The 16,730-nt window shown below is 43.5% G+C and overlaps 1 protein-coding gene across 1 annotated transcript; it reads right to left on the minus strand.

The window, feature by feature from the left end:
• Window positions 1-5,208: 5,208 nt before the first annotated feature.
• On the minus strand, window positions 5,209-16,486 carry LOC149432743 (free fatty acid receptor 2-like). The gene is made up of 2 exons (XM_089665031.1): window positions 16,422-16,486; window positions 5,209-6,446 (listed from the first exon to the last, which is right to left on the minus strand). The coding sequence occupies exons 1-2, from the start codon at window positions 16,484-16,486 to the stop codon at window positions 5,474-5,476; spliced, it is 1,038 nt and encodes a 345-aa protein (XP_089521157.1). The 3' UTR covers window positions 5,209-5,473.
• Between the last annotated feature and the right edge of the window lie 244 nt (window positions 16,487-16,730).

Consider the following 16,730-nt stretch of genomic DNA (forward strand, 5'->3'; position numbering starts at 1 on the left):
TATGATTTTTTTTTATTGTGTCACATTTAATTTTTAGTGCTGCACTTTTATTTTATTTTCATGTGAGGATTTTTTTGGTTATCCTGTGTGCTTCAGCTGCTTGTCTATTGAAAGCGCTCACTTTTTTGCTCTCTGTTTTATATCTGTGAAAATGTTCCCATTCAGCCAAAAGAACATTTTAGAGGTCAAGTACCGAAGTTGGCCTAAAAGACCTAGTTTGCAATTGGCATTCCAAAGGCGTGCAATAGGGTTGAGGTCAGATTTGTGGCCATATAGAGTAGCAAATAACAATATTAGTTTCACAAAGAGGTAGAGATGTCTTCAGAACTGAAAAAAAAACAAAAAGAAAAAGAAGTGTTCAGGTGCAGCACATGAGCTTCTGACGACTCTGGTTAGAGAACTCCTCAACCCCAAAAGACCACCAGAAGGATCTCCCCACCTTGTTGGTGCATTTAGCAACCAAAGATTCAGAACTGTGCCTGGGAGAGGCTGAACCCAAGCGGACTCCGACTCAGTCTGCAGAACCCTGACTTTGGAATCCAATACCAAACTGGGAGGAGGAAGATCTTTTGCTGCATCCTTAAAGGAGGGACCCACTTTCTGTGACCAGACCAGCTTTGTTCCTTCTGGATTGAGGATCCATGGGCTTTTGATATATACTGCTTATATATATCTTCTTTTTGGTGAGTGCGTATTTCAGTCACTTCCTCACGGATCACCAACATTGAATTTCCACTTGTCACCTGACATGTTTCTCTGAACTGGACTTGCAGTGGACTTTTTTCTGTTTTATTACCACTATCTCCAGAGCTGCACTGTTTTTTATGGTATTCTGTATAAGTATATATCGGTTGCTTAGAGTGCTCAGCTGCTGTTTAGGACCAGCGCTCACTGTTCTTTCCTTTTAGAAAAAGAAGTGTGGCAACCTAGTGCTGAAAAACCTCAGCAATTATTGGTGATCACGAAGACAATACACTGTGTCAGGAAATATTAAAATAATAAGTAAAAAATAACAGGGAAATAACCATTGTTAGTCCCACATTTTGAGCTAAGCCAGTCAGTCAAAGACAAAGGCTCAGTCCTAGTTTTGCAAAACAGTCCAGTTTTCATAGGAATTGGGTTCGTACATCTCAGGAATCACCAATTGCACGTTGTGGCTCAGCAATGCAACTGGTTTGTGGTATACTTGGTTTCCCTTTTCCTGTAAAGATATTGTATCTCAGTATTTTTGCCTTTATCAACATCAGCATCAATAGCATCACTTAACAGAGAAAATGAGAAAATAGAATCTTCGGTAGCAAACTCATGAAACCCAACTTCCGGCTGGTCAGTGTGGATGACTGATGAGCACATATATAGATGAAGCCCAGGATAAGTGTATTTTCTTATCCTGGAGTTGATCACCAGTATATGTGTTTTCATCAGTAATCCACACTGATCATCTGGGAAGTTTGAAGGTTCTATTTTCTCTACTTCTCTGTTAAATTATGCTATTGAAGCTGATGTTGATACATTTAGACAAAATTTAGTACTGGTGAGCTATAGTCAGTCTGAGCCAGGGGCTGACTGACAACTCATGGGGCCCCCGGGCAATAGGGGATCATGGGGCCCCTGTGTCCTTGCTCAAACTCAAAAAAACCTATGAAAAAAGTACCAGGGGCATCTCCTGGGGCCCCCTACTGACCCCGGGACCTCGGGCAGTGCCCGAGTTTCCAAATGGTCAGTCCGCCCCTGGTCTGAGCATAAATTTATAGTTCTGTGTTCATTAGGTTCATTGGGTTTTCCCCCAAGCTCAGAGTGGGGAGTGTAAGACAATCCAATAGAGTAATGTCCAATAATCTGAGTTATGGATATTTATGTCTCCCTGGCCAATGTGACGGGAGTCACTTTGGGTGGTGGGCCCATGGAACACAGCTCACTTTGGAGGGGTGGGGGGGACCCCTGTCTCAGCTCCCCATATCCCTATTATGTGTAAGTCACTCTGTGCCTGTTAGGGGTACAGGGTGAAATGTCCTAATAATTGGGGTGGGGAGTTGTTCATTGTTTAACGCCATGTGGTTGCATCCCATTGTTATATTGTGTGTCTTGCTTGGGAGCAAACTATTATGGGATGTATGTAGGGGTGGACTGACCATTTGGCAACTCGGGCACTGCCCGAGGGCCCGGGGTCAGTAGGGGGCCCCATGAGACGCCCCTGGTACCTTTCATAGGCTTTTTTGGGTGTGGTTTAAGTGTGGGTGAGGACACAGGGGCCTCATGATCCCCTGTTGCCCAGGTGCCCCATGAGGTGTCAGTCCTCCCCTGGATAAATGTGTTTGTGTATTGGCTTGGTGGGGGGTGTCTGCTGATGTGTCTCTTGTTGCTTGATGTGGTTTGCCCCGCCCTGTGTCATTATGCAGGGAGGGGGAAATTGTTCCCTTGAATGTATATATCTTGTACCTGTGTTAAAATAATGTAGTCTATTTCCTGTGTTCCTTCAAGCCTGGTGCTATCTAGTCTTGTATGGTCAGTGGTGGTGTCCGTGGACGGTGTTGGGACAGGGAAGCGGTAGTCTAACAGAAATACCCAAGTGCAGTCGGGGTCCGGTTCTGTTACAGCCAACCACTAGGAAGCCTATTGCCAGTGGTGCATGCTGGGGGAGCATCTAAGTATTTGGGTGGACTTTCTGAAAGCTTTCTGGGAACATGAGTATGGTTGCACCCTACCATCCCAGTCTTGTTGCTTGGGGAAGACACACATGCTTTGAGAGGAAGGCTTGAGTCTGGGGCCTGAAGATAATTGCGCTGCCTTACCGGAGGGCATATCTAGGGGGAGTGAAGCTAACACCTAAACTGGAGCACCAGGGGGAAAGTTCGTCTGACGAACAGTGTCTTGGGGGAGGGTAGTAAAAACTACTAGACATTGTAGTAGGTTCTGCTGGATTGTGTACAACATTGAAGCGGCTTTACAGTTTAATGAGTACATTGTACAAGTTTGGCTTAAACCTTAATTTTCTATATTGACTGTTAGTTGACTTCGGAGTATGCATTTTGGTCTTTTTGGGTATCCAGTGCCCTAATTCCTCTCTCCCTGAACTTATGGTCCTATAACAAACTTCTTAAAGTGGTTGGTGCCCAATTCTTCCACCTCACCAAGAGTCAGGGACCCTGCCTTGGTGTGAAATGCTAGCCCATTGAGCCACCTGGGGGTCCCTTCAGGAAATAAGGGGATGCTTCACAAATGTGTATTTTTCCTTAAATCTTGGTGTGCTTTATGTATTTCTTCTCGATCTGTGCAGAAATCCAGTGTGAGACGTTTCCTTCCTGTAATAAAGACCGCTCAGTGCTGCTCTCTCTCTTTGTGCAGGGTTACTGGTCTTGTCTCCACCCCCTTCTGCAGTTGTCTGCAGGCATCCCGTGGTGGGTGGGATTTTTGGGTCCCTCCCACGGCTCTACTGGCTACACAGGCTATGTACAGCACAGTGATGATGTCAATGCTATCTTTATATGTTTGTATCTTTTTACATAGGTGTTTGGTGCACAACTTAGTTTTATATCTACTGTGGCTATTTAAGAATATATTGCCCAGAACTGATATTTCAGATTTGCATTGCTGCCAAGAAGTCTATTTACAGGCTTCTTTCATCTTGTGAGGCCAGTCACGAGAATTCCCTATTCTGGTAAAAGATGGCAGCCGTTACAAATCCAAATGGTGGTGTCACACACTCCAAGTAGGTTCGCCATTTTGCAAAACAAATATTTATATAATTGGGGAACCCAGTGGCTGGGCTCATCAAATTGCATCCAGAACTAGAGAAACCCCAAGCAACACAGAAAACATAGCAATAAATACAATAAATATTACAATTTAAAAGTACACTGTTGCAATTAGCCGTGAAAAGGACACTCTTTTACCGGTCAAAATCATTGTACCATGGATGCTATAAACCATAAATGAAATTGGCGTTGAGCTAAATCAAATCCTAAGTTATCAAGGTCCAAACACAATACACCTTAAAGTTATCTAAAGTAAAATTTGTTATATTGAATAGAGTAAGGAATGGGTAAATTCCCTCCCCCCCAGTTTTATTTCGCCATATATGCCCTTTGAGGAGATTTCCCTTCAGTTTCTGTCCTGCGGACACAACAGGAAGTAAGAGGAAATCTCTTCCAAATGCCCAATTAGACAGCCATCCTAGACAACTATTGTGGACAATCATCGTTTCACCTGCTACAAATGTGCAAATTGTGGACATAATATCAAGAACAACTTTCGGGCCCCCCAACTGCTCAGCTGGAAACGTACTCACTGGATAAATAGTAACCTTTACAATGCTAAACTCTAAACTCTTCAACTTGGATCAAACAGCTGCTCACTACCTAAATATTCTAAACCAGACGCACCATTGGAATATCATAAAGAGTGGTTCCTGCTTCTCCTGGTTCTCCTCTTCTGCTGCCTTGAAACTGAGCAGCATTCAGGTCTATGTAAAAACAGGTGGGGCTCCAGCACTCACCTGAACCACCTCTAGTATAAATGGACCTATAGGTCCCATTGGGTCCTTGGGCCTTGCACAGTCTTCACATAAGTTATTTCCACCCCTGACCTGCCTTAGCAAAGAAAGTCTTACTAGCTTCTTTATGGAACTTGGAACTACAAACTAGGTACTGTTTTATGGACAGCCAGTGCAAGACTTTCATGACTCCCTTATTATGGAAGGTTCCTGAAGCCTTTGTGTACCATGGAGAGACCAGAAAGCTGAAGAAAGAGGTACATGTCTGTTATCATATCAGCCATGATCCACAATATGTCTGCATGAATGTACAATTCCATATGCAGCTTGCTTGATTGAATTTTGCCTGTGATTGGTGGCTATGAGAAACTTCTTAGTACCGGCATTGTTTTCATATCAGACTTTCTGTGTGTGAGAGACAACAAAGAATGTTCAGTGGTTGTTCTACAATCCGCAAAGGGTGGGTTCCAGAACCACTAGCAGATGGGTAAATGCATAACCAGCAAGTGTGTTCCATGATCACCAGCGGATATGTTCCAGGATCGCCAGCAGATGTGTTCCAGGATGACCCGATTATCAACCAAAGGTAATAAGGGGTTGACTATGACACTTCAGCAATACCTGGATGAAAAAATGAATTATGCAGCAGGTAGTTTGTGCTCCCTGTATGCATATCAAGGTTTAACTTCTAAATCAAGTATACTCATAATCTGTAAAGCTTTAACAAAAGATCCTGAACGCACTGCTCAGTCATTTTACTTCAAGAACCCTTAAATTTTCAGCTCAAGCTAAGGTACGTGCAGCATTCCAAACACCATTACACATTTTAGAAGACAACTCAGACCAGGTTTTAGACATGTATGAAGGCAGACTATCTTGCACACTGAAACTCAAGCTGTGTTAGATTTTCACACTTTGTAGGGCTACAGAGTTGAAACTTTACCAATGTCTCCTGTGAGATGTGAGAAGAACCTAAAAATCTCAGGTAGAGGACCTGTCTAGATTGCTTTCATCATATGGAGGGCCATCAGGAGATAAACAGAATTTCTTACAGGGGCATGTTCTCCCTATTTTTTGTAAGATGGCTGCCAAAAAGTCAAAAAATGTTTTCTGGACTGTCGTAGAGGTGAAATAGAACACAACTGGGTCCAAGGTGGCATTGAATGTACTTAGAAGCAAGGCGTCCACCCTCCAATCTGGGCTCTTATTTTGTACAAAGCCAACAATGTGGGAGATATTGTAAGGAGCGAAGCAGATGCAAAAGTTAGCGAGAGTGGCGATGGCCAAGCCGATGGCTCTCTGTTTTCTCTTTTTTTGGATGTTGGGCAGAGACATCAATATCCTTATGAAGTTGATGTAGCAGAAAAGTGTTATGATAGATGGAATGAAGAATAGGGTTATTCCTAATTCCAAACGCACGGGCAGCAATATCCTGAGCTGTTCATTTGTAAAGTCCTCATAGCATCTTGTTTCATTGAAATTTGTAGCATTGCGTCCTGTGCTGTACTGAACAATGTACACAATACTGCAATGACCACAGGCAAGAAGCCAGAAGCAAATGCTAGCAAACGTGGCATACTCAGGCTTTCGATGGAGTTTATACCTAATGGGATATGCCACCCCAAGGTAGCGCTCAATGCTTACAGCGGTGAGGAACAAGGTGCTGATATAAATGCTACTGAAGTAGCAGAATCCTGTCAAAGGACAAAGAAATATGGGTAGATTCCAAACCATCCCGGAAGCTGCCTCTTGCATCTTCAGTGGAAGGAACATTAGCAGGAGAAGATCTGAGATGGTCAAGTTGAGAAGAAGGATGTCTACTGGTGATGGTTTCTTACGAACCTTGACCAAAAATGCGTAGAAAGCCAGCAAGTTAGAAGGCAGGCCGGTCATAAATGTCAAAATGTAGATTGCCAGGACAATGTTAGTGTGTTCTCCACGAAGCACAAGGCTCCTGAAAAAAAAAAAAAATAGCATGAGTTTAAATCACATAACACGACTTTGAACAAAAAACATGGTTATTTTGTATTTCAGTTAAAGCATATCTTAATTCAGTATCAGGGGCGGACTGACAACTCATGGGGCCACCGGGCAATAGGGGATCATGGGGCCCCTGTGTCCTTGCCCAAACTCAAAAAAGCCTATGAAAAAGGTACCAGGGGCATCTCATGGGGCCCCCTACTGAACCCGGGCCCTCGGGCAGTGCCCGAGTTTCCAAATGGTCAGTCCGCTCCTGCTCAGTATAGAATTTTGCTGCTGTGGCCAAGACTGAGTGTTCAGGTTTTGTTGAAGGGCAGCAAGATGTATCTTATGGTATCACTGTGGTTGACTTTCATGCTTTAAAATACTGTAGCTTTAGGTTTGAATCATATGACATAGACTCTCTGCACAGATTCTGTATGCTCTATGTCTGTGTGCTCTGGTCTCAAAATTTGCCAAACTATGTTAATGTATTCCTTATTGTGTTTTTCTTACATGGACACCACTGGTCACATGAAGCCTCCCTCCTTCCTTCATCGCCCTCAACAGGACAGCATGTGCCACTAAACTGCTCTTCCATAAAGAGAGGCCACACGCAATAGTGAAGTTAATCCTTCAAAACATGTACGCAGGATGTATACACCTATATGTCCGTGCCCAGGGGCGGACTGACAACTCATGGGGCCCCCGGGCAATAGTGGATCATGGGGCCCCTGTGTCCTTGCCCAAACTCAAAAAAGCCTATGAAAAAGGTACCAGGGGCATCTCATGGGGCCCCCTACTGACCCGGGGCCCTCGGGCAGTGCCCGAGTTTCCAAATGGTCAGTCCGCCCCTGTCCGTGTCTGTAATCACATCTCTGCTGTTTTTCACCCAGATTAGACTAAGCTGTAGAAATCTCTATCACTCTCTTGTATGAATTTTCAATATGTCAGAGCAAGGATGTGCTCTCACGGCCAGCACCTCTTCACCTTGGACTGGAAAGGCTGAGTGGAGATTTGGAGGAACACTCCACATGAATGCTGTAACGATAAACTGGTACCATTCAAGAGATAAACTGGCCAAGAAGACATCAGGAGAATTTTCTAATGTTCATGCCCAGCTCTGTATAATAGTTAAAAAATCTTTGATACTTGATGTTCATGAGTTGTGCTGATTCTCCCAAAACAGGAACTTGTAGTCGTGGCTTGTTTGCAATGGGATAACCCACTGGGATTGACCATGTTGGCTGGGCCTGAACAGCTACAGCTCAAAAATGTGGAAATTTGTGCATAAAATGTAAAATATACAACTGTACCCAGAGGTTTCTAAGAGTTCCTTGATGTTTATGAGTTGTGCTGATTCTCCCAAAACTGGAACTTGTAGTTTTGGCTTGTTTGCAATTGGATACCCCACTGGGATTGGCCATGTTGGCTGGGCCTGAACAGCTACAGCTCAAAAATATGGAAATTTGTATGTAAAATAGAAAATATACAACTGTACCCAATTAATACATTTCCTGCACTTGAAACAAATTACCAAAATTTTTAGGTTTGCTGTTTCTTTGGAGTTGAAATTCAGAAACAGTTAAAGAGACCTTGTTGCCAGACCATTCATTAAAAAAATATTCCCATTAGAATATATATTTAACATATTTTATTCATACTATTTATCTCCCTGGTGTGGACACCCAAAGCAGCCCCAGCAGACTTAGAGCTGTAACTCAAGTGATGCTTTATAGCGACCATTCTCAGCGAGAGTTCCTCCAGAAGTTACTAAGAGTTCCATGAGCTGTGGCTGATTGACGTCCCATCTGAAAGTGCCTGCCGAGTTTTGAAGCCAACACCACTTGGCAAAACCAGCGACATGGTGACAATAATCTTCTTTAGCTATCTAAAATGGTGACCACCACTGTAAGGGGAAATTCATTCCACTGACCTTCAATGTAAGGGGTATTTCTCCCACTGAGACCTGATAAATTTGTTTTAGAAGACCTAAAACATTATTTTATAGGTTCCTCTTTGTAAAAAGGCTGAAAAAGTCTGGTTTCTAGTATTCCCCTTTTCGTGGCTTGTTTGCAATGGGATAACCCACTGGGATTGACCATGTTGGCTAAGCCTGAACAGCTACAGCTCAAAAATGTGGAAATTTGTGCATAAAATGTAAAATATACAACTGTACCCAGAGGTTTCTAAGAGTTCCTTGATATTTATGAATGTGCTGATTCCCCCAAAACTGGAACTTGTAGTTTTGGCTTGTTTGCAATTGGATACCCCACTGGGATTGCCCATGTTGGCTGGGCCTGAACAGCTTACAGCTCAAAAATGTGGAAATTTGTGCGTAAAATGGAAAATATACAACTGTACCCAATTAATACATTCCCTGCACTTGAAACAAATTACCAACATTTTTAGGTTTCCTGTTTCTTTGGAGTTGAAATTCAGAAACAGTTAAAGAGACCTTGTTGCCAGCCTATTCATTTAAAAAAAATCATCCCATTAGAATATATATTTAACATATTTTATTCATACTATTTATCTCCCTGGTGTGGACACCCAAAGCAGCCCCAGCAGATTTAGAGCTGTAACTCAAGTGATGCTTTATAGCGACCATTCTCAGCGAGAGTTCCTCCAGAAGTTTCTAAGAGTTTATTGAGCTGTGGCTGATTGACGTCCCATCTGAAAGTGCCTGCCGAGTTTTGAAGCCAACACCACTTGGCAAAACCAGCGACATGGTGACAATAATCTTCTTTAGCTATCTAAAACGGTGACCACCACTGTAAGGGGAAATTCATTCCACTGACCTTCAATGTAAGGGGTATTTGTCCCACTGAGGCCTGATAAATTTGTTTTAGAAGACCTAAAACATTATTTTGTAGGTTCTCCTAGGTCAGGGGTGGGCAAACTGCAGCTCTCCAGCTGTTGTGGAACTACATTTCCTATGAGGCATTACAAAGACCAGAAGTTACAAGCATGACTCCTATGACTTGCAGAGGCATGATGGAACTTGTAGTCCTGCAACAGCTGGAGAGTTCCATCCTTGCCCTAGGTAAAAAGGCTGAGAAAGTCTGGTTTCTAGTATTCCCCTTTTCTCCTCCACCAGCAGCTACATAAATGGTTACAAAAGGAGGTGAGGGGAGGTCAGGAGAAGCTGGGCCAGCATAGATACTAATTAGAGGAGATGGCCATGACGTGTAAGGATGGAGAGGACTGTGTTAGGGATTTGAATCTTCCTGAAGAAGTCAAATTTGCTAGCAAGTTGTTGTTGGAAAGGAAAAAGCACAGCAAGTAAGCATTTCAAGTACATGATTTTTCTGTGCTTTTACCTGCAACTTTTAGGTTGGCAGAAGTATCTCTTTAAATACACTGAAAGAATACATACAAAGGTGCTGTCCACACATTTAGAAGAATTAAAGAAAACATAGGAAGGTAGATGAAACCACCTTATCTGTACAGGTTTAGGCTGCCTCTATCCAACCTCAGATTGCTGATTGGACAATGGAAGTGCAACAGGAAACTGATGAAGTTATCACTCTGCTCCCTTAGCACATTTTGCATGAAACACACATGGTTGGCTCTCAATCGCTCCCTTTCCTCTCTCAACCTCATCACTGCTGGGCTGATAGCCAAGCCAAATTCAGATACATTTCTTGCATTTAAATATACTTTTAATGATTTATTAATGGATACAGATCTGGATTAAATGATGTCTTTTAGATCTGGCTATAATATTTAACAACTGATTTAATACACTGCCTATTGATAAGAATTTATCAGCATTCACCATCAGTACCGGTAAATATTAAATACAAGTGTTGAGCCGGATATGAATTTCTCATGAGGAGTTGTGCTCAGGGTCTCCTCTGTCCAACGTCATATAAACTAATTAAATTAATTTGGTCTTTATCGAACCGTTTCTTGTTCCGAGGATCAGCCGCAATTGTCTCTAAGCAGAGCTGCAATAAAGATCCTCCAATAAAGACCTATCATTGATTCGGCAATCAGCATAGGTCACTGGTAATCCAGATAAGATATGCAAAAGTAGTGCAGTCCTCATTAAAAGATGCTGATAAGTCAATGGAGTCTAACATGATTAAACTGTATATTGAAATTGGAGGATAGTGGACATGAAGCATCAGAAAGAGAATATCAACTAGTAGGGCTCATCAATCCGTAATTATCTATAGAGGTCAGTGATATCGATGACTTCTTTGATTCAAGGCTGGATGGGCGCTTCAAAGTCACCTATGAGAGAAATGCCATGAAGCCATCGCTGCAGTGTATGTAGAGGGAAAGTGGATGCAAAGAGGCTGCAGGAGAACAGCAGCACTGAGATGCAACAAAGGATGAAAAACAGTATATGATTAAAATGTGGGGCATAGCATGGTGAATGGGCTTTAACCAAAAATAAAATGTGGTGTCACCCTCATCCAGCAGATAAAGCAGTCTGCACATTGTATGAGTATTTCAAATGTTTGCCTGGGGTTTATCTATAAAGTGTATCTAAATCCAAGAACACTACTTTCATTCGGTGATCCTGCCATAAATATACTTCCTGTTCTAGGGTGACAACGCTTACCCACCATATTAAATCTATGGAGGAACAAGGTAGTCATCCTAAGGCAGGTAGTATGGGAGGCCAGCTTCTTCTCTGCTTTTCTGTATAACGCATGAGAAGACAATAACACTGCTTGAGATAACCCACGTAACTACTTGGGACACAGATCACCTGTCCTCTTTAGTTAAGGGCATTTTGAGATCCATCATCAGAACATGGGTTCTCCTTTCCACACAGGTCACAGTGGAAGCTCCAACCCCAAGAGTCAATCCCACGTACCTCCCAAATTCCCAACAAAAAGGTTCAAAGTCCCAGTTGCCCAGTGGAACCAGGGAATGTTAAATTTATCACCCATATAATTTCTCCCTCCAGAACACAATCAGCCCGGCGGAATCAGATTAATCAGTGGCACTACAAAGCCAAAAGTGTTCTACCTGTGTCTACCCATTCTCTACTATACACAAGTCCTTCCCTGAAGAGAATTCACCAAACCAATAATTGATGGTCCAGACGGGATTGCCATTCCTTTTATTGGAAGGTAAATTCTTTACTTGTATAGCATTAAATCACAAATTCCAAAAGCAATCAAAGGAAGACGTCTCTTGACAGGAGTGAGCTTTGTATTTTGTCAAAATAAAGCAGCTCTAATGGAGAGACTCAATGCTTATTGCTTACACAGGCTAAATATTGGATCACCATGCCTCATAACCAATGATGAGACCAAGGCTAATCCCATCTCCACCCAGGGAGCAGTCCCAACACTCCCCTGAAGGGGAGTACACAGCCCTGTACCATTGGTACTCAAATATTGGCTCTATATGTGCTTTCTGCTTGAGTGGAGTTCCTCATTTTCCCTCCTGAGTCAAACAACCAAACCACCTCACTCCAACCACCAGACCTTAATGTGGAAATTACCTGCCCCCATTTTTTTTCCCTTTTACCGGCATTGTTGGGTTATCTTCAAAACACAAACATCTCTTTAAGTGCCCAGCTCCCACACCGCCATCTTGGTCCTCTGTAGTTGGCTGCCACTTCTGGGTTCAGACAGCCAGCTACAAATGATGTGTTGGGACCACCCATAGACTGCTCTTTGGGCTTGGTCTTGCAGCCTTCTGGGAGATGTGATGTGAGTATCCCAGGAGGCTGTAGGACCAGGGACATGTCATTCTGGCCTAGAGTTAAGTTCTAGTTAAGTTTTCCTTTAAATCTCGCAGGATAAACAAGGAACAGTGACAGGGAACATGGCCCAGCAACCATTTGGGCAAGACTCTTGGTAAGGACCTTACAAGCAGAGTGCACAAGACAGATCTGGATTCCTGACAGGATCAATATGTATACAATTTTATTGTAGATTTAACAAAATGCTGTCAATGGTATATTTAGCAGACCAAAATTGAGCAAATAAGAGAAGGTCATTGTCAGGATTTACATACCCTATAATTGTCTGTTGAGTAGAATACCTTCATTCCCCTCCTTGCCCAAATCAAACTGTTGGAGGTCTACAGATTTTTTACATTTGTATCTTTATTTTTCAAGTCATTTTTATCTTTAGTATCTTCCTACATTATGTATTCAGAATCTTGGTGACCACTGACATGTTTACTTCCTTGTATTTTTTATCTGCAATGCTACTTTACAACCAATGAGTTCTTCCTTTCTATTATCTGTAGCCGACTTTGCTCTGGGATAATTTAGGATCCTGCCCAATGCAAACATTTATTCTTATTTAAAACAACATGTATGTTTAGTGCAAACAGACCGAGCATTTGTGATTGTGTGGATTAAACAAGCTGAGTAAACAGTTGCAGGGACAGAGTCACTTTAAGGCCCCATTCACATGGTCCAGTAGAGCCACACACCGCTAAGAATCAGCATATTTCTGCGTCTGGGATCACAGATGTTTTGTGATCAGCACAGAATTCGTCATGATGACACAGCACACCCAAGCTTCAGACCCTTTAAAGTAGCAGTTGAAATCCCATTGGTCCATTGACCTGGGCAGAGACCTTATCTAACACTCTGTAATGTGGGAGTGACCAAGTTAAGAGTCCTAAACATCCCTCTGCAGGACCACACATGGATCCATTTATTGCTAATTTCAATTAGGAATGAGCATGGGTTTGATTCAAACTTAGGTTCAGACCCAACCTGGGGTGGACTGACAACTCATGGGGCCCCCGGGCAATAGGGGATCATGGGGCCCCTGTGTCCTTGCCCAAACTCAAAAAAGCCTATGAAAAAGGTACCAGGGGCATGTCATGGGGCCCCCTACTGACCCCGGGCCCTCGGGCAGTGCCCGAGTTTCCAAATGGTCAGTCCGCCCCCTGGACCCAACCCAGAAGCAAGCTGTCAATCCAACCAACTTTTTACTCAGTCAGCTATGATCAGGGCTTTCTAGGCTATGTATTAGCACGTAACAAAGAGGTGGGGTTGCTTCTAAAATGATTGACTTAATATGGCCACAGTCTAACAATGTTACTGATCAAATATGGCCATGTCACCATATTAGGTCAATGATGTCATGACCAGGGGCGGACTGACCATTTGGAAACTAGGGCCCGGGGTCAGTAGGGGGCCCCATGAGATTCCCCTGGTACCTTTTTTATAGGCTTTTTTGAGTTTGGGCAAGGACACAGGGGCCCCATGATCCCCTATTGCCCGGGGGCCCCATGAGTTGTCAGTCCGCCCCTGGTCATGACCATCCCTGTTTCTTTGTTGTGAGCAGGAGGCCATAGCTGATTGGGTGCTGATTTGTCAGTAGTGACAGCTTGCTTTTTTGGGTTTGGTCTGAACTCATGCTCATCCCTACTTTTAATAAACACTTTTGAAAAGAGCTCTCCTTCATCCAGAGTAAAGATGAGCTAAGAGTCTCAAAGAGAAATTGTCACATGACAACAGGCCACTGTCCCAGTCATCTCTGGCCATAGAGTTCCAGTTGTGGAGTTGACCTAACATGGCCACATGGCAATATTTGATCTGTATCATTGACCTAAAATGGCCATGTGGCTATAATAAGTTAATGATGTCACCAGCACCCTTGCCCCTTTGTTATGTGCAGCTGTGAGGTGGGGAACTCCATGGCTGTAGCCGATTGGGACTGTGGCCTGCTGTCAAAAGACAGTTTCCTATGCATTCAAGTTGAACTGAGTTGAGATCGAACCTTAGCCCTTCTTTAGTCCAGGCTGCTCATGTGTCCCTAATCATATGTAATAGTTTGTATGTCTGTATACATGTGAACAGCCTTGGTGCCTGGTAGCTTGTCATTGACTTGCACAGGCTTGCTGGCACTGGCTGTGCTCCCAGCCATAGAAATATGCTGACTTTTGGTGGTGCATGGCTCCACTCGACTATGTGCATAAGGCCTAACATTAACTATGTGGCAATGTAACTATTGTTTGATGCAAATAAAGGCAGATTTTCCTGAATATTGTTGTTACACCCATCTAAAGAAGATCTATATTCAAAAAGTATTTGAAAGTGGTCATAAGTGGGTCCACTTGTGGCCTGGCAAAGTGTTCCTTTGAACCCCTAACCAGGTCACTCCTACACTACTGTTTGATAGGGTTCTTGCTCAGGTCAATTGTCCAACAGGATTTCACCTACTATTTAAGCAGATGGGAAGCACCAGAAAGAACACCACACACAAGATCCGGGGTCCAAGAAGGATTTGTTGGTTCAGTAAATGACCACAGAAAGGGCAACAAACATCCAACGTGTTTTGAAGGTCCATAGGTCTCCCCTTTCCTCAGGGCTTAAGTACATTAAAATGATTTGGAGACTCATACGTAAGTGTTACAGTCACCACTTAGAAGTCCCTAAACCATTTCATTATAAATAAATCCTGAGAAAGTGGGAGGTCTATTGGCCCTCAAAAGACGTTGGCTGTTTGTTGTCCTTTCTGTGATCATTTACTGAACTAATAAATCATTTTTGAAGCCTTGGATTATTTTTGCTGCTCTTTTTAGTACAACTCTATTTGGTAACCCTTTTTTTTGAGGGGTCCCCACTTTGTGGAGAACCACAGAACCAAAAACCATTACCAAGGACCTCACTTCTATTGGTAGATGACCCATAACCAGAGCATTATCCCCACACAGTCCTGGATCAGAATATAATTGTCCTGATTTGGACTTTGTATAGCAAAAATAAGGGCGTCAGTGTCTCCCCCATAGGGGACCATTGTCTTTTATATTAGGTGGTCTCTGGTCAGTGAGAGAATAAAGGGGCAGAGGTTTTAACCCTTCCCCACTTTATCAAAATTGGGGGAAAAAATTGGCTTTAGATATGTTTTCCAACTTGCCCATTCAATTGTTGAAAGGTCAAATGGAGGCTGATGATCTCACCTATGTTGCCCTCTTCCTCCCGGCTCACTTCCGAGATTTAGAGGTATAATACAATCCTCTATCAGCTGAATCTTTTCTATTCTTTCACGATCCCTTCCATGACACAGATTACATGGTGAGTGCACACACAGAGTCAACAGTACATGCGATAAGGTGGCGCATTATGTATTAGGGCCTCCCGCATTCTATTTACTGATTATCTGACCCAATCTGTCGCTCAGTGCTCGAATTATTTGTGACATGTTATTGACACAGCTGCTGAACGGTACAAATATCTGGCATCATTCACCGCCTACTAGAACTGGTACTGTTAGGTTTTTTCTTTAAAATGAAAAAGGTCACAGCTACTGCCTCCTATATAGGTTGTAGTAAGTCTACTATGGGATACTAGAGTGAATTAGGGGTGGACATGCTACTTGTGATGCCTGTGCAGGTGCACAGTGGCCCCTTAGGACTTAGGAGCAGGGGCGGACTGACCATTTGGAAACTCGGGCACTGCCCAAGGGCCTGGGGTCATTAGGGGGCCCCATGAGATGCCCCTGGTACCTTTTTCATAGGCTTTTTTGAGTTTGGGAAAGGACACAGGGGCCCCATGATCCCCTATTGCCTGGGGGCCCCATGAGTTGTCAGTCCGCCCCTGCTTAGGAGCACATTAATACTAGATGTGAGATATAAATGGGTGATGGGAAACCCCCAGGGTCAGGTTGAACTGGTCATGGCTCATGTCTATCCAGTCCTTGTCCAATCCAATGTAAGGGTGCCCAAGCAAGTGGCTCTGTACCACATGATAACTGTGATTGGTTTTCACATGATGTAAACAGTGTAGTGTTTATATCTGTGAGCCCTCCCCTTCCTCTGGAGGTGGGACTAATGAATGACTCTTTCAATCACAGGATCCCAATCAGTGGCTCCAGTACCAGCTTCAGTGAACTGATTTGAACCATTTCACTTCCTCCTCCTACCCTGTATATGTCTGCTCCAACCTGTCTCTGCAGTGACCCTATATTAACCCCTCCGCCTCCCTTATCCTGCACATCTGAAAAGTAAAGCGGAACTAAAAGTGTACACTTACTTTTCCAATGGTTTCTTGCCTGCTCTGGCATATTCTCCTGTGTAATAGTCTTCAACTAACTTCATTGACCAGCGCAGGATGACGTCACTCCAGCGCATGAACAGGAGGCTGCCATTTCAGCATACAGAGACTGACCTGATGCTGCCCAGCTCAGTTTACAATGCCAGAGAAGACAGCAATCAGGCAAGTAGGGCAATTGTACTGCACAAAAGACATTGCATGGCCCCCCAGCTACCACCCAGCTGCCCCTGCCATGTATTCCGGGCTCCATTGTCCCACCTGTGGACCCAGAATCGGCATGGCAAGTGC

This window comes from Staurois parvus, unplaced genomic scaffold, assembly GCF_062004578.1.
Source record: "Staurois parvus isolate SC_StPar_1 unplaced genomic scaffold, SC_StPar_1.0 ptg002113l, whole genome shotgun sequence".
Classification (NCBI taxonomy): domain Eukaryota; kingdom Metazoa; phylum Chordata; class Amphibia; order Anura; family Ranidae; genus Staurois; species Staurois parvus.